This window comes from Bos grunniens, chromosome 6 (genome assembly GCF_055505025.1).
Source record: "Bos grunniens cultivar Pamir isolate PY7600 chromosome 6, Bosgru_T2T1.0, whole genome shotgun sequence".
NCBI classification, from domain to species: domain Eukaryota; kingdom Metazoa; phylum Chordata; class Mammalia; order Artiodactyla; family Bovidae; genus Bos; species Bos grunniens.
This window is the reverse complement of record NC_141170.1, coordinates 106,184,038-106,209,318: the sequence shown is the minus strand read 5'-3', so window position 1 is coordinate 106,209,318 and position 25,281 is coordinate 106,184,038. Positions and strand designations below refer to the sequence as shown.

The window sequence follows — 25,281 nt, the reverse complement described above, 5'->3', positions numbered from 1 at the left end:
ACTAATTTTACTCATTTTAAGGCTGAATAATACTACAATGTATGCATATATCACATTTTGTATATCCATTCATTTGTCGATGGATATTTGGAATATTTCCACTTTTTGACTATTGGGAATAATGCTGCTATGAACATTGCAAGTAACTGGTTGAGTCTCTGCTTTCAATTTTTGGGGAATTGCTGGATGATATACTATTTCTATGTTTTAACTTTTTGAGGAACTGTCATACTCTTTTCCACAGTATGGAATGGCTACACCATTTTACACTCCTTCCAGCAAGGCATCAGGGTCCCCATTTCTCCATATCCTCACCAATATTTGCTATTTTGTTTTGTTTTTGATAATAGCCATCCTAATGAGTTACTGAGTAGTATCTCTTAGTGGTTTGAATTTGAAGTTCTCTGCTGTTAAACATTATTTCATGTGTTTATTGGCCATTTGTACATCTACTTTATAGAAATGTTTAAGTCATTTTCCTATTTTTGTATTTGGTGTTTATAGGATAATTTTTGACCACTAACAATATCAAATATTAGCATAATTACATAGCTGTTTACGGTAAATGGATCCCTTAGAAGAACCTATCTTTAATCAGGAAAACCATTGAACCAGAAATGGCACAATGAAGGCCTTCAGTAGAGATCTTGAGAAAACAGACATTAAAACTTAAATAGAATTATTATTTCCTTTTATTTCATGAATCTCTCCCTCATACTCATTTTTGTTCTCTTCAGAACTGGTATCTAAAATGCAACTTGCATATGTTAAATTATGATAAATTGCATATGTTAAATATGATAAATTCCTAACCTAGATTAACATTCCTAAACAGGGACAACAAATTCATGGTACATTAAAGTGTCTCAACAAATGTTTGTTGAATGAATTTATGAACGTATATCCAGTCTATTGCTCTATCTGGGATAACTTCTTGATAGATTAACTGGGTCTTTTAAGAGCTTTTACTATAAAAATTTGTCACTAACAACTCTTTTTGGTCTCCACATTTGTGAAGTTCATATATTAAAAAAATTTAAGCACAAATATTTAAAAGAAATAATAGTTAAAAAAAATAAAGAGAGGCTTCTCTTAACATTTGGAAAAGAATGACCAGTTTTCCTAATTAATCAGTTGGCCATTTGTCCCTCATTCTTAGCCTATAACTAAAAATCAAGGTTGAATTTGAAATTTTAAAAAATAGTTTTTAGGAGTTTAAAATTTTATAGAAATACTTTAAAAAAAATCATTAGAAATGACTGAAAAGCAAATATTCTCTTCTACCAAAAGAAGTCAAAGCCTTACTTGATGCTGAATAAAACACATTCCCAAATTCCATGTATATATTACCTTGACAAAGAGAGGAAGTCTGTTTTCTTTGAAGGCAAAAAAACTGAATATATGATGTTGGCCACTCTTGGTTAATGGCACCAGGTTGCCAAAACAATCAACATAGATGGGTTTTCCTTCTAAGACCTGATGAAAATAGAGAAAAACAAAAAGAATACCATAGCTGAAATTATTACATTACTGGAACATTAAAATTCTTAAAATGTGCATACAATAATCTTTAAAATCCTGACTGACATTTTGTCTTATCTGTGACAAGCTTGGACCAGCACTCGCTGTCACTAGTAATAGGAATCTTCAAATGCATGGGGGCCTTTAATCTTACTGTACTCATTTCTAACACTGTACCATATTATTTTCCCAAATCAATATGTCTTTAAATCATAAATTTATATTTTTGACATCACAATGAATTCAGTTACTTGAATTCAATATCAAAGATCCACACTGATGGAAAATTAAGAAATAAGAAAAAGTAGTATAGCAAGCCCTGGATATTGTATTTTTACGTTTACACAAAGGATATACCTCCTGGGCTGTTTCCTTTACTAGTTTTTAAGTTTCCTTAAAATTTGCTTATTTTTAACTGGAGGGTAATTGCTTTACAATGTTGTGTTGGTTTCTGCCGAACATCAGCATGAGTCAGCCACAGGAGTCACATGCCCCTTCCTTCCTGAACCTCTATCCCACCCATCCCACCCCTCCAGGCTGTTTTCTTTATGATTAAAGAATAATAGGGGAAAAAATCCAATAAATAGTCCCTTAAAAAAAAAGAAAAGAACAAGGAAACATAACATGTGAATTGCTATATCCATTTATATACTTATAATTTATTAATAATGCATAATTTTTCCCTTAATAATCTTTAAAAGAGTCCTTTTATCCCTATTGAATGGGTCCAAATTGGCTAAAAATGGCGCATTTTAGACACTGGCCTTCTAACTGATCAAGATGTTGACTGGTCTGCTTTTGATGGCATTATTTAATTAGATGGGCTTCCCTGGTGGCTCAGCATTAAGAACCCATCTGCCAATGCAGGAAATGCAAGTTCAGTCCCTGGGTTGGGAAGATCCCTTAGAAGAGGAAATGCCAACCCACTCCAGTATTCTTGCCTGGGAAATCCCAGGGACAGAGGAGCCTGCTAGGCTACAGTTCATGGGATCGCAAAGAGTTGGACATGACTTAGCGACTGAATAACATTTATTAAATACTATTTTAAATATATTAAAAGAGGTATAAACAACATACTAACATAAATTGGTTTTTAAAACACAGTACCTCCACATCCCTGCTTCTGGCCACCTCAGCAAAGTTTTCTTGTTGTTCCAGGGTTTTATCCACTTTATCATCAGTCATGCAGAAACACCTCAACCTGGCTTCAATGGGGTCATGTGATTTGGCAAACACTACAAATTTGGCCATATATGGTACACAGATAATTTCTCTATACACTTGTGATGCAAAGGTAACAGATTCCTGAATTTGTCGACAATCGATCAGCCAGAACCTATAAAATAAAACAAAGTCAGTTATCTGAAATTTAATTACAGTCATCCCTCAGTATCTACGGCGGATTGGTTCTTAGAACTCCACAGATATCGCGATCCACAGATGCTCAGGTTCATTTTACAAAAAGGCAGAATACAGTTGGCCCTCTGTATCCATGGACTCCACAACTGTGAAAAAGGATAGTCAGTTACATGAAAAACAAATCAGTTCCTTCAGTATCATCAGAGTAATCATTGCATGCCTCTTGGAAAAAGTGAGAAGCAGGAGAGGGAGATAATGAGAGAAAGCAAAAGCAAAGGGAAAGAAAAGACGGGGGAGGGGAAATGGAGGAGGATCGATGAGAAGGAGGGCAAGACAAGGATGTGCCCGGTGTTTCAGGTCAAATGTTAAACACTGTAACTTTTTTCCTTGGAAAGTCTTCTGAGTATTCAGGCTTCTGAAATACATCTTCAGCGTCTAGAATCCTTTTGTGGTGCACCCTGGTATTATACCAATATCTTGCTGGATGAGTTTCTATTTTCTTTGACAGCCCCTGCTGTTCCTCATTTCATTTCCTAAAACTTTTTTCAACAAAATCTACCTAACGTTTCTTCATCTCATCATTCTTTTCCAAAGGACTCACAGTCACCAAGGTTGGATCAACCAAACTACTTTTTAAAAAAAAATCTGCTTTTGCTTCAGAACTCCTAAATACTGCTTAATATAATCCATAGAAGAAATTATTGGCCTTGTGAATAATTTATGATTTCTAGCCTCAGTCAAATCTGTGACATATTTTGGTAATTTTTTTTCCTCAGATATCATTTTATACACTATAGTAATGTTGCTAACCCTTTATGACACCCTTCAGGCCTTCAGAAAGGTTAACTTCACAGAAAAAGCAGTAACCATCAGATGCACATTTTCTCAATTTGCTCTTTATACACGTCAAAGATTTATTCCAGATCCTCTCACTTTGAAACCTTCCTCCATCACTGATCCCTCCTTCCTGACTCATTGCTCATAATCTTTAAACACTTGAAAATTTCCTTATCTTCTTAGCTTTTCCTTCCTTCAAGTTCCTGATCCATCTCTCTTCTTCTACTTTTTAATTGTGATAAAATATAATTTAATTGGCAGCCTCAAATCCAAGAAGTGGGCTGTGTGCACTAATGATAATATAAAATTTGTCATTTTAACCATTCTTGAGTGCGCAATTCACTGGCAGTAGTACATTTAAAATACCATACAACCACAGCCACTCTCCATTTCCAGAAATTTTTCGTCATCCCAAACAGAGACACTATACCCATTAGACAGTAACTTTGAACTTTCCCATTCACCTCAGTCCCTGGTAAACTCTATTAAACTCTGTCTCTATGAACTTGCCTATCCTAGGTACCTCGTTTATGTGGAGACATGCAATATTTGTTCTTTTGGGTCTGGCCTATTTCATTTACTGTAATGCTTTGAAGGCAGCCTAGTTCCTGGTTCTTGGTAGGCCCTCAGTATTACCTCCTTCCTCTTTATACTGATTCAACTATCTTTGATTCACTGCTTCTTCGACTGTCTGAAAGAATTACATTATTCCTATAATAATATAATAACTCCTAATTTCTTTGTCTCTCCTATAAGGCCTGCTGTAAATAATGTTAACCAACATTCCGGCGTTATTTCTGAATTATAGACTCCATTGTCGCCAGCCTGCAATGCCCTTCTGCATCTTGGCTCATGTTACCTTCTTTTCCACTTTTATCTGCCTGTTAGTTAGGTTTCTATCTCATGGACTACCTTCTCTCTGACCACTCTAATGTGAACACCCTTTTTTGAATTCTCTCAGTAACTCTTTTGTACCTTTCCATCCAGAACTTGTCATTTTCTGGCATTAGAGTGGAGATGAGTGAATGGCAGGGCACACAGACAGACACACAACCAGAGACTCACAACTGAGCCCTTTGGGTGGCTCCGACTACAAACGGATCACTACACCCAGCTATGGCTGTGCACTGTTATTCATGCATCTATCGTTTTACCCCCCGAATAAGAATGTAAGCTTTAACTACTCTCAACGTCAGCTTTCTCATCTTTAAAATGGACATATTGCCTCTCGCTCTTCTTAAGTCACAAGAGTTTACAGTAACCAAATTAAACAAATAGGAAAACACTTGGCAATCCATTAAAGATCAAGCAAATGAGAACTAGTGAGTTGAGTTGGTTTACACACATGCAATAAAGCTAGACAGCGTAAGCTTTTTAAAGATATGGGACACAAAAAGGATAATGTGTAAACATGCTATGGTGCATAAAAGTCACTGAAAACTCTAAACTGTGTAAGCAAACCATGATATGCTCTGTGGTTTGGTTATCATTCTGTTTGAAAAAAAAAACAATTCAGGCTATTTTGTTGTCAGCAGGAAATCCATCATTCCTAAGTCCTTCAGGACTGGAAAAATCAGCTGTGGCTGCTAAAGCCAGAGTCTGGGTCATACAGTAATAGCTGGCAATAATTTACTTTCTTTAGATTTTAATCTGAATGGCTGTACTTCATACTTCATTAATGCATTATCACTATTACATTTACTGGGGAGTCTGGTTTAAGACATGAAAGTAAATGCAGACCATTTTTAAAACCAAACCAAAATTAAAATTACTTTTAAAGAATGCATGAAACAAAGTAAAACAAGAGACATTTGGGCACACAATTTCAGTGGTTTTTCTGTGCAGTATAACCATACCTGGCAGACACATTGGTTGTAAAGGAAACACATTCATTGACAAATGTTAATGGCGTAGTTCCTGTAATATCTTCCCACTGAGCAGGGGTGGTTCCACCTGAAATAACATGATTGTTGAAAAAAAAAATTAGGCAGAACTCCAAACTCGGTGTCATAAAATAAAGGCTTCGTGGTTCTGGCTTCTGGCTACGTTCATTCACTCTTCAGGATGACACCCTGGAAACAAAGTGACTGAAAACTACGTGCTAAAAAAATGATACACGGAAAACAGACATTAATACCACATTTCACAGAACTAAACTTAAGGGAGGCCATTTGAATCACTGCTTCAAATTACTAGGTGCTCTTTTCTCTCCCTGCCATCCTAAAGTTTTTTTATTGTAATTGCTAGTTTCTGAAGATAATTTTGAATTGTATTCAGTTGATGATTTTAAAAGATCCTTCGACTAACCAAGGAGCTGAATGCTTTGTTAAAACAAAAATCCAAATATTCCTTCACCTTGATATTTTAGGCACTTATTTTCAAGAAACAAAATTTCCTTTCAATTTGCAATTGAAGGTTGGCAAAAATCTTTGGAAAATATTAAAAGCTCAGGAAATATTGCAAAGCGAAAGAACAAATGACTGAATGCCTCTGAACACTGACACATCACTCTGGAGGGTGATGCTGACTTTCATTTCTACTGAGACATTAAGTTGGCGTAAATAAGGACAAAACTGTCTTCAGGCATTGCAGGAGAAATATATGTTTGAGATGAAAACAAATTTTGACTCTAAGGATTGTTAAAGAAGGGAATGAGTTATCAAAGTTCTTTATTCTAGGAGGCCCATAAGATACACATTCTAAACAGATTTATATAATAGAGCGAAACACAAAAATCCAAAAATCTATTACTGTATTTGTAAAAATTAACAAGTAAATTTAAAAAAATAAAAATAAAAACGATAAAGCTTTCCCTAAAAAAAAAAAAAAAAAAGAAAGACAGAAATTGTTTAGAACAAATCCATCCCAAGACAGAGGCCCAGAATAACTAGACCAGATGGGGTCAAGGCCCAGGTGGTATCTTCATTTGATCATCTAGAAGGGCAGGATGTGCCACGGACATTTTTCAATCTGACTTGTTTTGCATCCAGGCTGCTACATAGCATATTATAGGATGATTAATCATACACATGAATCAAAAAGCATGGGAATGCTATGTAATAAGCAGAAACAAATAACTGGGAGAGGCCCCAAGTGAAGCATGACATTTCTCACTACTCTCATTTTAGGGCATGTATTTTCTTTTATTATTTTTGCTTTGTTTTGGTTTTGAGTGTCTTTTTTGTTTTGTTTTGTTTTGTGGTCATGCCATGTGGCATATAGGACCTTGGTTCCCCCAACCATGGATCAAACCTGAACCCTCTACATTGGAAGCACAGCCTTAACCACTAGACCACCAGGGAAACCCCCATGTATTTTAAAATTATGTCATATTATTAAACTTATGGGGTAAAGTCTCTATGGTTTGCTATCAAGAGTACAGAAAAAAACACTGATAAGAAGGAAGAATGAGAGAGAGGATAAAAGAAGGGTGAACATTCCTGCTAATGAGGAAAAATGAAAAAAAATAATAATACTGAAGCAGATATGGTTATTATTTCTACTGAAAACAGTATGAATATTTACTGAATGCTAGTACCATTCAGTTTTTGTTAAATAGGGAAATTCTCAATTATGTAGTTTCAGTTACTTGTGTGGATAGTTTTTTAATCTCTCACCATCTGTGGTAGTATTATTGGTCAGAGACAACCAGTGTCCTGGGAATATCTTCCTGGAGTTTGATGGTTAACTGAAAGCTATTACAACTTCCAATTGAGAAGACTAAATATCCTCCTTTTTTCCAAAGTTAGTCAACAGATTAATGATAAAGTCATAACCAATTCCTGGACAGAAAAGTTTGAAATGGTTGATATAATTATTCAAGATATCATTTAGTTTGCCACAGGTATAAGGTGATATCTTCAATGAAGGCCTAAAGCTCGGGTTTAGAGGTACATGGACTTGGGTTTGAATCCCAACTCTGTCAGATATTTACAGTATAATTAATCTCAGGCAAATTATAAAAAAAAACTTCTCTCAGTCTTGGTTTCCTTTCTAGTAAAAGGGAGTTAAAGTTTCCTCAGAGGGCTACTTTGGAGATAAAAATGACCATGTGTATGAAGTGCCTAAAAGTCTGGCATCAGGCTTTATTTAGAAAATATTAGCTCACTTCCTATCCCCTTTCACTTCCCTAGTCAGTGTGCTTTTCCTGAATTAATGCATATTAATAAGATGCAGGCATCTTAGGACAAAGGTTAATTTAGTATTTACAATCTAAGTTTCTTCTTCCAGAACTTTCTATTATTAACACAATAGTCCTATGTGACTCACCTGTGATGCTGCATAGTAATCTTAAGGTTGGTGCATCTCCTCCAAAACCATTCAACATGACATCACTTGAAGCTTTGGGGACAGGAATGGTCATGGTAATTGGCTTGTGAAATTTTCTTCTTCTAGGTTCCAAAGTGACTATAGGGCTGAAGGTAGCTTTGTTGCCCAGAATCTTCTTAACCAACTCACTGTGCATAGGTTGAGCCTTTAAAAAAATAGCAAAAATATAAAAATAAACAATACATCATTATATTCCATGTCAAATTTCTTAATACATTTTTATTTCATAAATCAGTTTTGTATCTTCAAATATGGCAACTGCAATTTCCTACTGTTACCAAACACTCATATAAAACTTCATGACACTGATGATTTCTAAGGGCAGCTTTTGCTCACCCAGGAATAATTTGATTCTTTAGCCATTTCATTCTCTTTTGAAAAGCTGATTTTGAATCCCGGGAATAAAATCCGTCAGGTTAACCTGCATCTTGACGTGGGCGTACCTGTAGGCCAACACGGATCCGCTTGGTTAGCGCCCCCTCGGGGAACACGGCCTGCACCTGCGGCACCACGGTGCTGCTCAGCACGCCTCCCTCCGGGCCAATCAGGTTGCTGTCCTGCTTGATGCGCGACACCACCGCAAAGTACTGTGGGAAGTCACGGGTGATGATGCGGCAGATCCGCTTCTTTTCGAGGTCTTCCGGGCTATCCAGCACTGAGACAAGAAATGACCCATCTTCAAAGAGCAAGGATTCGCTTTTGAAAGCATTCTAGCAAACTCAGTGGCATAGGTTAACCCTGAACAGATGTGGCAGCAAAAACCTTCTTTTTTAAATAATAGGAAAATTTAAAAAGCAAGGCTATCCTAGCAATACCAGAATCTCTCAAGACCTGTCAGCATTTGGCTGGCACATTTTCTCTCTTTGTGAAAACTAGGACTTTCCAGGGCACTGTGAAACAAAAGCATCCAGTTCTAGACGTGGTATTGCAAGGCTGTCTTTGTAAATAAGGGGGTTTGAGGGCAATGAAACGAACCTGTCCTGTTTTTGGCTCAACGTGACAAAGAGGAAATTGACTATGGGCTCGTTTCTTTGCAAATTTCAAAGTTAGTTCAAAACCAGTTATTTGTGGTTTTAAGAAGTAATATGGTCCTTTTGGTTCTCAGGGGAGTAGTGCGGGAATAAAATCTGTCTTCGAAGGGTAAGACGTGTATTAGTGTGTTATTCCAGTGGCATGGTTGTCTCGGAGATAATCACTGTGGATATTTTAAAAAGATCAGTGATTGCAAATTTAGGGTTTCGATATTCCCCTGAAATCATGAACTTACCAAGCAGATCATCTAACATCAGGAGAATGGGATAATGGACTCTTGATAAATTGCATTAGTGTAGATATGCAGGGCAACACAGTAAATCCAACTAGTTTAAAATTTGAAAATTTGAACTAAGTAGATCACTGAATTTTAAGAGATTATGGAAAGCGATTCATTTTTAGAAAGCATTTTACAATTCTTACAGACGCATGAATAGCAATTGTGTTTTTCTTGACTCTTGAATATAACTAGATAGCAAAAGTCTGAAGTCCCAGGATCTGATCCTTCATGACTGAAGACTGATACATTGGCAATTACTAGCATATACTTATGAAAGAAGAGGTTTTCACAGAACAAACATAACAAACATAAAAATATACAAATTCGATTCTATTTCAAAATGAGCTTTTTACTTATGTAGAAAGTTATAAGAGTGGGTCCCCATCTAAGGACAACATGGCAGTGTTAATGACAGGTAAATATATCAGAGAGAAATATCCTAAACTCGATGCAAAAGAAATGGTTCCCAGGAGCAGAAGCAGCTAAATACAGCACAGAACAAGCTTTATCGGTAAGAACCCGGATCTTTTCATCTTAATTGGAAAATACTGACCCACACGTCCAGAAGGCATAATTTCCTCTTCTGTGGCCTCTCTTCTTACTAACCCTCAGCAGAACAGGAAGAAACATTAAAGCAGCTGCTGTCAGGCTACACCTTACCATCCATGAGCCACACATGAAGCTACAGTTAGTGGTCCTGGAAGACTGATAAAATCTGGCAAACAGCCGCACAATTGTGTGCCCAGGTCGGTGCAAATTTTGGTATGTTCTTGGCACTTGGGGAAAAAAAAAAGTGCCTATTTGTGTGGTCACGAAAAGTGGAACATATCTCTGGTTATCTATCAGGACTGACACCTCATCTCTGTGCGGCCTCAGGAGGCCTAAGAAAGAGCACCTCCCTCTCGTCAAACTAAGGTATTTCAACCTGAGGTTAAATGGCCTAAACTGGGATTTGAGATTTACAGAGATTAAAGCCCTAAGGAAAAATACGTTCCTTAACTATATGTGTAAGTGTGCATATGAAATTCAACCGTAGCTAACTCTCTGTTTAAGTGTAAACTGTGAGTGAATTTAATTTTCCTAACTCCTTAATAGAAAGTTCAAAGTATTATTCTAGTGAGAAGTTGCTATATAGCACAGAGAGCCCAGCCTGGTGCTCTGTGATGCTCTAGGGGGATGGGATGGGGCAGGGGAGGGAGGCATGAGAGAGAGGTAAAGGACTTCTCAGGCGGCACTAGCGGCAAAGAACCTGCCTGCCAATGCAGGAGATATAAGAGGTGTGGGTTCAATTCCTGGGTCAGGAAGATTTCCTGGAGAACGAAATGGCAACCCACTCCAGTATTCTTGCCTGGAGAATCCCATGGAGAGAATGAGTTTGGTGGGTTACAGTCCACAGAGTTGCAAAGAGTTGACTAAAGCAACTTAGCACACATAGCATGTGCATAATTATGGCTGATCTGCATTGTTGCATGGCAGAAAACAATGCAACACTGTAAAGCTACTTTCCTCCAACTGAAAAATAAGTTGATGAAAGAAAAAATTATATTGTCCTATAACGTAGTAGTTATGGGTATATGTAAGTTTTCCTGGAGAAAAGTTTAGCACTTTTTATCAGTGTCTTAAATATCTAAATGTTCAGATTAGGCATTTTTGAAAATCATGGATATATTATCCAATATCTATTCATTTTGTTATGAAACAGTATCTGCTGCTGCTAAGTCGCTTCAGTCGTGTCCAACTCTGCGACCCCATAGACAGCAGCCCACCAGGTTCTCCCGTCCCTGGGATTCTCCAGGCAAGAACACTGAAGTGGGTTGCCATTTCCTTCTCCTATGCATGAAAGTGAAAAGTGAAAGTGAAGTCACTCAGTTGTGTCTGACTCTTAGTGACTCCATGGACTTCAGCCCACCAGGCTCCTCCATCCATGGGATTTTCCAGGCAAGAGTACTGGAGTGGGGTGCCATTGCCTTCTCTGGAAACAGCATCTATTCTATTTCATATTTTAGAAAAGTTTGCATGAAAGATAGAGATGGGCCGTATTTCTTTATTAATCTAAGATATTTACTATTAAAGAATTTCATTTTCCTGAATGCAACAAAAATAAGACTAGGCAAATATACTGTGCACTCCAATGCATCACCATGGTAATATACCAGAACACTCTGTTGTCATTGTTTAGTCACTAAATCATGTCCAACTCTTTTGTAACCCCATGGACTGTAGCCTGCCTGGCTCCTCTGTCCATGGAATTTCCCAGGCAAGAATACTGGAGTGGGTCATTTCCCTCCCCAGGGGACCTTCCCAACCCAGGGATCAAACCCACGTCTCCTGCATTGGCAGATGGATTCTTTACCACTGAGTCACTGGTGCTAAACAAGGGGTCTGGGCAGCTAATGCTCAAAAACCCAGACTTCTTGCTTTGCACCTGCAATAACCTGGTATTATTTCCTTCACCACAACCTCATGTTGTGGTGTAGGCAGGCTTACTGTGTAGCCTGTAGGCAGGCTTTACTGTGCAAGCGCCAGGAGAGAAAATTGGATTAGGTAACACACACACATACCCCCTAGGATATAAACAAATGCATCACTATCATGCCTCCACTTCAGAGTCCTTTTAAAACCTTCAATATGGAGTACCTTCATCCATGCCGTTCAGGATTTCATTCAGCTCCTCCTCCGTGTATTCACAGTAATGCTCTTTCCAGCTGTCCCCGTTCTCACTGCGCAGGACCACCAGTTCCCTCTCTTTTCCTCGCAGGGCAGCGAAATGAGGGATCTCCACGATCACAGGCCTGACACAGCAAGGCAGAACATTCAGTGTGGACAGGAGCTAACCACCAGCAAGACAAGCACCTCAACTCTGTCTGTTGCAAAGTGACCTGGAATTCTTCTCTTTCTGGGGACAGGGACAGAGCGGGGCCATCCTCCGGAGCCCTGCAGCTAGCAGACGGTCCCACAGTAGCTAGCACTCCACCTCGGGGGTGCCAATCCTCGGGGCCATGCTGCTACCTTAAGCCAATGATGTCTCCCTGTGAGTGCATGTGGCATTCTGGAACTTCTCCTTTGATCAACGTAAGGATAACACATTTAACCAAAAGAAATGTACATGCACATCTATGAGGTATGCCAATCTCTTAAAACGTTTTCTACAAGGTGCAGAATGACAAAATGGTTTAAGAGGGAAAATGGCTCATACGCTGTGTAATTTCATGTGCCATAAATGAGATGTCAGAAGAGTCAACTGCTTCGGAACTCGAGAGGCATGCACTCAGGACTCTTTCCGTCTATTTCCTCCATTCAAGGAGACACAGGCATGTGCACACAGCGTGGCCCTATGGGAGCGCCTCAGCAGGCGGCCAGGTGTGTCCAATGCCTATTACATTTCAGGATCCAGAACATGCACTACCCTACTGTGTTTCGGTCACATTCACTCTCAAAATCCAGAGAGGCTTTTGATTTTTTTTTTCAGTCCAGGTTGCTTTGATACAGACTCCGAATTTATCATAACGACATCGTTAACTAGCACATAGTACAACTAGGCAGATCTCATGCTTTAAACGAAAATGAAGGTCACAGCACTTAAGGGAAAAGATATAAAAACATCACTCAAAAATAAAAGTCACATACCACAAGGGTCAGAAATGGTCCACTAAAGATAGGTTGTACAGAATTTAAATCATAGAGAGGGACATGTCATGGGCACAATGACAAAAAGAGAAATCATATTGCAGAAGGAGGAGAAGAATGGGGGCCCGCAGCCATCAATTTGTTTTAAGTCACTCCTACCCAAGGAATTTGGTTCCAGGAGGCCCCAGCTGAAGGATGCGGCTGACCAAACTTTCTCCCTCATTAAGTGGGGGAGGAGCCGTTGGCAGGTGAAGTTTACTGAGTACATCCAAAGCAGCAGTGAAAGAAAGAACATAGGTAAGCTTCAGGTGTTGTGTTCCACAGAACCCCAGCGTCACCAGCTGATGAACAGAGTGAAGTTTGGTTTCACACTGCGTTTGGTTCTGCCCCCTCCATTGGTCACAAAGAGCAAGAACAAGAGACCCAGAGTGTACAATGGAGGCGCGTGGAAGGAGGGTGCTTGGGGTCGGATCTATTCCTGCTTAGGTTCACCGCCAGGGCATGAGCCAAAAAAATAAAATAAAATATGCTCCACAGGAAAGACAAAGCTGTTGGCAATACAATAAAAACTCTGGCTCTGTAATGAGGCCAGAAGTTTTCATGGGTATTTCTCAACAGATCTGACAATTATTAAAAAGCCTACAACTATCTGTGCATGAGGAAGGGGAAAGGAGCTGGCACAGAATATGAAAGGAATCACTGGGGAATTATTCCAACCATAATGGAGTTTTCTGATGCAACCCAGAACTTCACAGGCTCCTTCTAAATCTCTGGTCTGTCTGATAGGAGGACATGGGAGGTAGTTTCCATAACTGGGAAATACATACACACACCTTTTCAGGTGTGAACATAATTTGGAACAACCTGTTAATAGTTTGCTCCAAATTACGAGGCTTTAGAACGTTTCCTGAGTTCTAAAGTAAGAAATCCTCTCCCCAGTATGACACTGGCAAAGCAAAAGAGTTCCTAATTAATAGGATCTTCTCCCAGTTTTTTTAGCACAAAGACTTTATATAATAAGACTTAAATACAACCGATTTGTTTCAAAATATTTTGAAACTTGTCCCCCTCCAAAACTTGGTTTTGCCAGTTTTCAGCAGGTACTACTCATTTCTTGGCATATTGAGATACCAGGTAATATAACAGCAGCAGTACAAATAGAAGAAAAGCTTATTTCTGCTCAAAATTGCTAAAATGAGCATGGTAAAAGTCATTCTGGATTTTTGTCCTCTTAATGAAATCTATGCCAAATAAAAAACTGCCAGGATGATTTTTAAGTCATGGTAGCAATTTTGATAACAGAAAAGACAAATCACATAGATTAAATTTTTGTATGTTCTATAAAGAACACTGCTCTCCAAAGCGAAGATGATGATTCTGTTTGTTGTAACTATACAAGACGTCAAGTTTATGTTCAGAACAGACTAGTGCAGTTGACCCTTGAACAACTAGGCAGGTCCATTTGATTTTTTTCAATGGCAAATAGTTCAGAACCACGTGGTCCATCAGCGGTTGTTGGATCCACAGACGCAGCACCTGGGATGTGGAGGAGCCTCTTACAGGCAGAGCCAATCCTCAGGTGTTTGCAAAGTTTTGACTGTGTGGGGGGCAGTCAGAACCTCTAACCCCTGCGTCCTTCAAGGACCAACTGTATTTTTTCTCTACGACTTTCCCACTTAAATCAAGATTAAAAAATACCTACCATCAACCAAAGTATGATTATTCATAGTGGAAGCCTGGCAGCTACTATCACATCCAAAGAGAAAGAGTAATAGTCAACCTGAATGCTTAACCCATTAATGCCTTAAAATAAGAGGCATTTAAGTGCGGTCAAACATTGAGGCATTAGTTTCAATTCTTAAAAAATTTCACAGGGGCCAATCTTCTTTCAAAAGCTTGACGTACCTGTTTCCACTCCATCCTAGTGATTTCATGTAGAGGACACAAGCTCACCAGTGACTAACTGGGAGGTTTATCAGAAACCCTTACCCAAGGAACTGAGCACCAGAAGGTCCGACTTCAATCAGGCGACTGGCCAGGCCCTCTCCTTCCACCATTGGAGGCATTGTCGCCAGTCTATGGCGTTTGACCAGTCGGCAGGTGACTCGTGTTGGGGCGGTACATTTCCGGGGCGGAATAATGATGCGGAGCCCGTTGTGTCTGCATCCTCGCATAGCACCACCTCGGGCATCCACCATAAAACTAACCAGGAAACTAAAAGTTAAAATGGAAGGTTAGATGGTGTTTTGAAATACCAAAGGCAGATAAACAAGCTTTGTCAAGTTAGCTTTTTTTTCCATAACGCTCTGTTCTTAAAACATTTCTTATTTATATGCATAGTGGCCAAAAACATGCCCTTAAAAAGTAATTTTACTTTATACCAGTGCCTTTATTTCAGTTTGGTTGCTGTTTTAATTTTTGTATTTTTTGATCTGTTACTAAAGAACAGTTCTGCTCCTAATTTGACAATGGTGATATTAAACATGAACTTGTAAATTAAACATACATCCAATTGACTTAGAAAGTGGAATGAAATTACATAAAGAATATGAGTCTCCTTTTGTTATAAATGCAGAGGCATTTGCTTCCTGCTATATGCGTCCTGAAAAATCCATAGTTTGAAATAATATAAAGATAGAGCAGAGAGGAAAGACTAAATTGTAGCTTTTCTAAGTTAACTCAACTTGACTTTTAAAAATTACATCATGTCCAGATCATTTCAGCATAATTCTACAACTTAAAAAAAATTCAAAGGCTTTCTCTCAAGACCAAACCCATGTACATGCATCCTGCTCCAACACTGTCATACCCAGGATGCAGGTTTTTAACTGATTACATTCTAAAAAAGAGGAAAACCAAAATAATCAAATGCTTTTTTTTTTTTTAAATCAAATGCTTTGGAAAGAGCCCATTTACCGATTCAAAGGTGCTTTTTCACTTCTTAAGTAGAAATATCTCTTCTATACCATTTTAATTGATAGGAGAGAAAGAAAACAAGATTATCAATCCCCTCTGCTCTGGGTTTTGAGGGGGAAATCCTGGGCTCATGCTAATGGAAGACATCTGGGCATCGTGATTTTCCCCAAATTATAATAAATTAAACATGGAAAATCACAGCTAGTAATTCAGAAATGTAAAGGCATCTCTTCTTTTGCTTCTTTTTTGCCAACCTAATTGTTCATGAATAAGGGAGTAATGATCCAAGGTGATTTGGCTTGTTTACTTTTTTAACTGTACCAAGAGAAAGGGTTTGTCTCAACTCTGAAGTTGGTTCCTTCAGGATGTTTCTGCAGCTTAGTGTGAGTTTGTCTCACTAGGTTAGTGTAAAACTCAAAGTCTGGGAGGCACTTACTTTGTCAAGGAGGAAAAATTAAACCAGGCAATCTGATGGTCGTGTACATATACACAAAGACACACACAAAAAATGTGCACACCCTACTGTCTTTCCCAATTCTCCTTGCATTTGCAAGAATTTTATACCAAAACAGAAAGAGGAAAGCAACACACAGGTGTCGTAAGATCTGCTGATAGCTTAACCAGCACAGAACTATACCAGATTCATCACACTCAGATATTACATCCATGACAAACATGTAAAACATTTGAAAGGTATTTCATTAAAGTAAGTTATGGGATAGAAACACAATATATTTGTGTTATTTTTAAATAAGTGAAGGAAAAATACCTTAGCATCCTCTTCATAGCAGAACACAGACCTCATTAAGCATGCTATTGAACAGAACCCTGCTGCTAGTAATACAGACGTCTGTGAAGGAGCCCAGAGTGCCTATCTGAAGCAGGTCACGCAGAATGAGACCAGGAGAGGAGGTCTCACACTTCTTTCCCCATGCAGGAGCCAGTCTAGATCTACCGGTTTAAACCCCATCCTCTCAGCTTTTAGTACGGGGCACAAACTGGGGAGTATAAGCAGCAGGTCAGTTCTGAAGTGTGGATGTTTCTGGTCTTTATCAAAATACAGCGAGAAAATGTTGGCTGCTTTTCGTATTACTAGTGTTTAAGCAGGAATTCTTAAATTATTTTCTATTTGCTTTTTAAAATGCACTATCGCTCAAAAAGAATGAAAGAACTGGTAAAACATCTAGATGACTATAAAGGTTTCTTTCCCATTTTATTAATTTCATTTGACTATGATATCCCAGGGACCGGGGAGCCTGGTGGGCTGCCGTCTCTAGGGTCACAAAGAGTGGGACACGACTGAAGCGACTTAGCCGCAACAGCAGCATGATATTTATGTTGATTTTTATAAAAACTAGAAAAAAATGACTGAAGTTTCAACAGGTGCTATTTCAAACTCAATGCTGTATTTCTGACTTTCTCTACTTTCTTTGATTTCTTTTTCATCTTCTGATTACTAGCACCATTGCTGAAGAATAGGGACTCAAAAAAGTAAGGAATTATTATAATACATCTGATTAATATCATCAGTATCCAATACTATCTATTTTTTGAAAGCATCCAGGGTGTTTCCCCATTCATGGTACATGCTATTATACTTTCACTATATTTATTCCAGTAATGGTTTACAGCCTATATATTCCATTTAGAATATCTTGTAGCAGTGCATTCTGTAAGGAGTGAATTGAAGTAGCTATATACTTGGCTGTAACAATGTCTAAGCACCTACATGTTTGATTACTTTCTCTGATTTCTATGTTACTGACTTTCTTTTAAAATCCTCTTTTGTTCTCCTTTACCCCGTAATTTCCATGCTGCTAGGAACTTGGCAAGGATACAGAAAGTAAAGACATAGCCCAGGTGTCTTCCATTGCTGCCGAGGATGCTCACAGTCTAAGCCCCAAATGTCACATGACGATTTCACTTCCTCGGAATCGCTTACTCTCCTGGTCAAGGAGGAAGGAACTAGACCGCACTCAGGTCCATATCAGTGTCACAGTGGCAGTGACCTTGTGCTCCGTATTTCTTCCTGTGTCCCAAGTGCCTAGTGCTATGTGAATGGGGCACACAGTAGGCAGTTAATAAGTAACTGCTTAATAGTGAATGAATAGAAGAGTGAAAAGGGTAAGTTGTGAGAAGCTGTATGTATTTGTTTCTAATTGAGAAGAAGGCTAAAGTAGAAGGTTATTTATTCTTTGATTCCTGGACAACCAATCCAGTCAGACCTCACTCAAATTACTACACTCAGACATTTCAGTTCAGAAAATAGCTTTAGTTGAGAAGGACTGCCTTCAATATTAAATATTCCTCTACAGGCATTTCCCTGCTTGAAAATGAGAGAGTGAATATATTCAATTACCTTGATAGAGGATGAGTAGAAAATGAAAGTAAGCAAAAAACCAAGAGTTTGGATACACCAAAGTAATGATTTTGTTAGAAGTGAAAACTGTATGAAGAAAGACCAAAGACTGGGAAGTAAAAGGACTTAAAGACTGGAGCTGCAGTAGATAAATTTAACTATATATGTCTTGGTGTCATCATAGATCTAGAAAATTATATTTAAGTATCGCACCAGACCAGCAAGCAAATTTGAAAAATGAAAGTGGCAATGTGTCTAATTCAGAGAAAACTTCCAACAAAAACAAGCTTTTGTGTCTTTATGAAATAACTAAAGGAAGTGCACTAGCCTAACAAACAACAACAAGCTCTACTGAGGGAATTATTAGACGAGAGAGGGAGAGAGAGATGAAGGAAGAGAGGGGCAGGCAGGCAGAGAAGAAAGTAAATCAGAAGGATATCAAGAAAGAAACAAAAGGATGGGAAGTCATGAAAGAGCTAAATATTGATAGTCAAAATGAATAAAAATGTTTACAAATTTAGTTAGAAAATACTCTAAGCAAATCAGACTCAAATAGATGCTGCTTAACAGTGAATGATGCGAAGAGTGAAAAGGGTAAGTTGTGAGAAGCTGTATGTATTTATTTCTAATTGAAAAGAAGGACAACCAGGGACCAAACACCAGTCAGACTTCATTAAAGTAAACAACTAATTAAAAAGCTGACTATGCAGAATTATATATAAAAGTCTTTTCTTCAACTAAAAGAGAGTAAAAGAAATAATTATGCAACTTTTTTTTCTAGGTACTGATGAGAAGTCTTTTGATAAAAGTCAACATGCTAATCAGTTAATCCCAATAGTTTATAATATAAAATTGGCTTAGTATTTGAATATTTTCATTAAAAATATCAGGATATCCAAAGGTGTTACTACCTGGATGTGTGTGTGAGTCATTCAGTTATGTCCAACTCTGTGTGCCACGCTCCTTTCTGTCCATGGGATTTCCCACTGGAGTGGGTTGCCGTTTCCTTCTCCAGGGGACCTTCCCAACCCAGGGATCGAACCCACATCACCTGTATTGGCAGGCGGGTTGTTAACCACTGAGCCACCAGCGAAGCTTAGGTAATAGATTAGTGGATAGTTATTTTGTGATGTATAACAATTTCAAAAAGCAGATTGTAAGAGATCATTATTTTTTTTTTTTGTATCACAGGAAAAAGTGAAAGGTTAGGGTGAATCATGAGAGAAATTAGTTCACATACCAGATTTGATTAAGTAAATTTGATTTTCTCATATTTTCAGGAGATTAAAAATGGGACAAGATAACCCTAACCCTCACATTGGGAGATGAAAAGAACTAAAGTAAAATGTATTGATAAATGGATTGAAGTTCAGTTTCACTGTTTGTGAGCTGTGACTGAAGCCTCATTTGTCAATGAGGGATAATCCTATCACCACTTAAGGGTAGAGCAAGAATTAAATCATTGTGGGTCAAGCAGATAGAATTCAATAAATGCATATAATTTTATATATTTTGAATGTCTTAAAATTAGCATATTAAAAATTAAACAGAGTAACTAACATTTATTAAATATCTACAATGAACCTAGAACTTTGCTAAAGTAGTTTAATACGGAGTTTTGATTAGTTTATGAACTGTACTAAAGAAGAGGTAAAAAACACTATTATTACAGAGCACAAGATAATTCAACAAGTTTTACATTCTTTCCTGGCTCCAGCTTGGATCTATCACGAGATCTAACCCTGTGTTGAATTACTGCTCTAACCTCGGGCAAGGCATTTAACATCTTTAGGTTTCAGTTTTCTCATCCCCAAAATGAGAGACTTTGATTAAACTCAAACTCTAATGTGGCATTCTGGTATTAAAATTCTAACTAGGTTAGGCGACCTACTGGAATGTTCCATTTCAGAAGTTCTGGAAGCATTTCTATTTGAAAAACAAACTGCTATTCCTCCACGAAATATATACTATTTTTGCTGTATGGCTAAAACAATCAGGAGTAGTTTTGCAGAAAATGTATACACATACTCCACTGAACATTGACTTCAGACTGTACAGACAAAAAAACATCACATAACATACTTGGTTTTAATTGTTTATCTTACTCTTCAAAGGAAATTCAGCAGTCATGCAAAGTAGAAATCCTTATTGAAGTTTTCTAAATTGTGAGATACAGTGTTATCACAATTTAAAAGGAATAAAAGCAAAAGCAATCCACCATTATTATGCAGATGACTTGCCTAGGAATTTGTAGTTGATTAGCTAGACAGATACATGCTTCAGAGGAGGCAGCAGAAAACAGTGATTCTGGTCTTTTGAGGACTATATCCTCCACCCCAAAAGTTATGAATCCTTAGGTTTACGTTTAATTCATCCAGGATCATGGGGGTAAGGATCGGGGGGAGATTACAGCATTCAGAGTTAGTTACTGAGTGAAAATAGGAAAAAAAAATCGGTCATCAGGGTGCTTCAGTGATCTACACATACATAGCAAGAGGGCCTTGAATTAAATCTGATTTCTGGGTTACTGTGAGAAAACCGTATCGTGAGCTCCCTGTCCTCTATAATTTTCTTAATTTCTTCCCAATCTTCCAAATTCCATCAACTGAAAAACTGATGAAAAACAGCTTTGAAATAAAATGCCTCAAACCTGTTAACATCACCAAAAATGTATTTATCACTATGTTCATGTATAGACACAAAATATTTAGTGGGTATTGCAGAAAAAGTAAAAAAATTGATATAAATGTGTAAAAATTGAAAATTGCCTGATTGTAGACAATCTTCAGTATCCTGATCTTGATGGATGACTATATAATAAAAATACTATAACCAGTAGTCTGATAAGAACTTTTAAAAATAACTTTATCAAAATAACATATAATCAAAATAACATAGAATCATAGATATTTTTAGAACACTGGAATCATTCCATAGTACAATTTCCAAAATATCAAAAGTTGCACTTAAAGCACTACTAGCAAGCAAGTGCACTATTAATAAACTTTCAGCCTTTGGTTCCCCTAGACTATAACTTTAAAAAACTCTGCTAAGTGACACTTAAAATCATAACCTTTACTATAACTTGAAAATAGCTTAACCAATTTGCATAATTGCTGGGAATAACATCTTTCAGCTCTATGTAGCCCTTTTTCTCTCAAAAGAAGCAGAGACACGGAGACTTATGATGAAGACAGCCATGAGGTCTACATTCATTTTAGCATACCCCCACTTATTTCCAACAAAATAACAAATACCCGCTTTCCCTGTACCATAATGGGGAGTTCAGTAATGGTCATGACGTGGAGGCAATAAATCATTCTCCCTCATGTGCTCCCTCTCTTGCTCTCTCTAGCTAGGTATGGTCACACTAAAGCATCCCGAGGCAAGGTACAGGGAGAAGGACGTGGAGAAAGGGGAAGAGGGGAGGCAACATGTTCAGAGAAGGAATTATGCGGAAGTTCACCTGCTGTTGTCACGATCAAGACATGGAGAGGTGCGGCTGCAACAGAATAGATACTTTAGCACAGAGAAGGAATGGATAAAGTGAAATATAAAGAAGGAAATCAGAAGTGACTTTCAAATAAAATATTTATATACCAATACCGTATTCACTGAAAAAAAAAAAAAAAGGATGGAAATACAAATGAGATACAGCTCTCTGAAAAGGCTGAGAGAAGACCCAGATATGGGGGCTATGGAGTAACTCCCAGGTTAGGGAACTGGGATATAAAACCAATGGAGAGGGATTTGTGGCCTTATTCAACACTGGCGTATGTGGGTACTCAAAGTCTAAATATCCAAGAAGCTACACAACATCAAGGGGCAGTTTAATGAAAGATAAAAAGTCTTTCATTTGATAGACATAGTTTTGCCTCCATAGCTTTTCACTCACACTTTTAGTATTTTCAAAATAATGGTAATGCCCTTTGGGCTGCTACATAAGAAATGCAAACAGAAAAGGCGCAATTTAAAAATTGGCTCCAATGACAAACAGCAGCATAAACTATGAGGCAGAGTAGGTAACACTAATTACCTACTATAGGTAACAAAAACTATGTGAACGAAGTCTTGGCGCTTTTCCAAGACTTCCATTCCCTGTCTTCCTCACTGGTCACACTGTTTGACCTCGCTCTAAGTCCTGCCGTTCATTCCTCTTCTACTTGAGGCTGCTCTTCCTCAAAACACTCCGTACCTTTTCAGAGAGTCCACTTGGGTTTTCGGCACCTGATGATTTACAGATAAGTGTATACTCTGGACCAGAAACCTAACTTGACAAAACAGTTGTTTCACTACTTATGAAACAATTTTCTTCACCCCAAAGAATTTACCTTCATGCACCATTAAAAAAAAAAGTGTTTGAAATACATGAACAACTAAATTAACTGCCACAGGTACTTAGATAAATATTGGTGTCGTCAAATGAAAAACATCTTTAATTTCTATGAATTTCAAATATCAACTTCCACTATTTGGGCTAACATCTTTACATTTTTTTTAAAATAGAATATATTTTTTAGAGTAGTTTTAGGTTCACAGCAAAACCATCTTCAACATGTTTTCATGAAAAAGAAGTCCTATAAAAGATTACTTTCCTATTGACTTCTAGTTACTATGTCTTATATACGACGTCATGAACTGACATTTATTTGTTGGCACTTGGCTGACATTAAAAAACTATAACATTAAAGACTTTTGAAATAATACTTAAAATGAGTCACAAAACTAGCTATTGATAGGAATTTGTGGCTTACATCTGTTGATTCATTATGCCCTTATGAAATGGGGAAGAAATGTAAAATTTAAGCTCTTGTCAAAGCTTGCACTGGATGTGATCACGGTTAGGATACTGGAAATAATAATCACACTGTGAATCAGTAAGGCAACTTCTTTAAGAACAACAACAAAAATATTACAGTCGGCCTTTCTTTTGCTAGATACTGGCTGTATTTATTGGTCAGAACAGATTTTTTAATCACCGTGACCTATTCTCCTATTGTGATGAACACTAGTCATTGGAAACAGTAGAAATAAAAGAAAATAATGGTGCTTATTGGTAGAAGTTGTGTCTTCCATTAATCTAAAATCTCATCTAATCTAATAGATCATTATCCACAAAACTAGTGACATACGCATATAAAAGCTAACTTTATTATCTCCTCTATCAAAAATTATTTTTTTCCTTACAATTTGGGCAGGCTTTGAAGTGGCTTAGAATTCACCTAATTAATTTAAGATAAACTCAGCTCCTGGTAAATTACATAAAAACTATTACTCAGGAACCTGATGTATAATGAATAAAATTATAAGACGTCATTTGTATGTGATATATTATGAATACTATGTATATTAATACCACAGTAGCTTTCAAATACCATCACGTTCAGAAATACTGAATTTTTAGTGGTAAGTATCCATTCCACTGGAGTCATCTTTTGCAGTGTTCATTCAAATACTATGGTAGGAACACAACTTTACGATAGATTACCTGATAAAAAATAAGTCAAACACTGCCATTATGAATTATACCACATTGGTTATTCCCATTTAGAGAATTCGGAATACTTTTGTTTCACTAACTGGAAATTTGCTAAAGATGTGTGTGTGGATTGTATAAATACTAATGGCTAAAATCTATTGAGTACTTAATTCTTTCTAGGCAAAATGCTAACTACTTAAGAAGCACCTAATCCTTAAGTCCCCCCTACGGAGCCTATAACATAACATTCATCTTATAGATAAATAAACGGAAGCACTTTACACAACTTGCCCAGTGTCACATATTGAATGTCAGGGCCAGGATCTGAATTCTGTTTGGTATGATTCCAAAGCACACTCTTAACCATCATGTTATTGCTCTTTCGTAGACTGTCTTCCAAATTCAAATAACAGCCCTCAGCAAGCTTCTTAAAGGTACTGGCTATGGCTTACTCATCTGTTTTCCTTAGTGCCTGGCACAAACTTTGGTGCGCTGCAGAATTCAACAGTGTGTGAAGACAGAATACTGAAGTAAATGGAAAGGATAAAAAGATATTTGAGGTAACTAGTCATATGTTAATTACCTAAGTCAAACTTATAGTCAAAGCCTTATTAGGCAATGGTGTTCCTTACTAATCGCCTACATAAAACAAATATATTTGACAACTGGTGCCTGTAGAAAATACCAATGGCAAGGCCCCAGCAACAGAGACTGTGATAGAACTGATTTCAGTTGGGGCCTGGGCATCAATATTTTTAAAGCTCCCAAGTGATTCCCATGTACAGCCAGAGTTGAGGATCAGAGTCAGTGACCATGTTTCATAGTAAAAAAAAATAAGGATCTTTAAAATCTTGGTCTGCAATAAGACAATTTTTCTCTGTCACATTTTGCTTAAAGTAATCTTGTCACTTTGTAGGCTGGACATGGACTTCAAATACTAGATTATGGTTTCTAAATTCTGACCTATTATCCATCAACACTCTAGGCCCAAGGTTTTTTTCTTCTTATTATTGTTGAAAAATTTAGTATGTGATGTTATGCTTTTTGAACCACATATAGCTGTCAGATTTTAATTATCTCATTTTATACTTAAAATAAGTAAATTTGAATGAGGTTTAATTGGTTTTTATTCCCCTGAATAACACTTGCACTAAGAACTAGCTTTTACTTATTTAACATAGAAGAGTATTATGATTATTCTCAATATCTATGTAACTAATTTTATATCTATGTAACTAGTTTTAAGAGCCTTTAACAGAAGATCAGATTAAGAAGTCCCAAATTTTAAACTACAGTATCTTAGAATGCTTTCCTGAAAGGAGAATATTTTAGAATAATAAAAACAATAAAGGATCCATCACTCAAAATCATTCTGTGGATAATGGATAAGGAGTTTGGGATAATAATTTAAATCAAAATATTACATTTAGTTAGATAAAATACAAGCAGGGTTTAAAAAGTAATTAAAGAAAAACATTTTTAAAGTTTATTCATAATTATGGAATTACTATACAACTTGAAACCATTAAAATGTAAGGAAAA

At 37.3% G+C, this 25,281-nt stretch overlaps 1 protein-coding gene across 50 annotated transcripts in view; it reads right to left on the bottom strand.

Moving 5' to 3' along the window:
* ANK2 (ankyrin 2) overlaps nucleotides 1–25,281 on the bottom strand; it is a 584,595-nt gene that overhangs the window by 37,793 nt on the left and 521,521 nt on the right. For 22 of the 50 annotated variants that reach the window (XM_086407163.1, XM_086407180.1, XM_086407171.1 and 19 more), the window contains 7 exons: nucleotides 14,975–15,199; nucleotides 11,996–12,150; nucleotides 8,490–8,701; nucleotides 7,987–8,191; nucleotides 5,574–5,670; nucleotides 2,629–2,857; nucleotides 1,351–1,476 (listed from right to left, as the gene is read on the bottom strand). In XM_086407163.1, the coding sequence (XP_086263289.1) occupies nucleotides 1,351–1,476; nucleotides 2,629–2,857; nucleotides 5,574–5,670; nucleotides 7,987–8,191; nucleotides 8,490–8,701; nucleotides 11,996–12,150; nucleotides 14,975–15,199 (1,249 nt within the window). Of the gene's footprint in view, nucleotides 1–1,350; nucleotides 1,477–2,628; nucleotides 2,858–5,573; nucleotides 5,671–7,986; nucleotides 8,192–8,489; nucleotides 8,702–11,995; nucleotides 12,151–13,144; nucleotides 13,244–14,974; nucleotides 15,200–21,726; nucleotides 21,763–25,281 lie in introns of all 50 variants that reach the window. The other 28 variants (XM_086407165.1, XM_086407176.1, XM_086407195.1 and 25 more) reach the window with 3 other exon arrangements.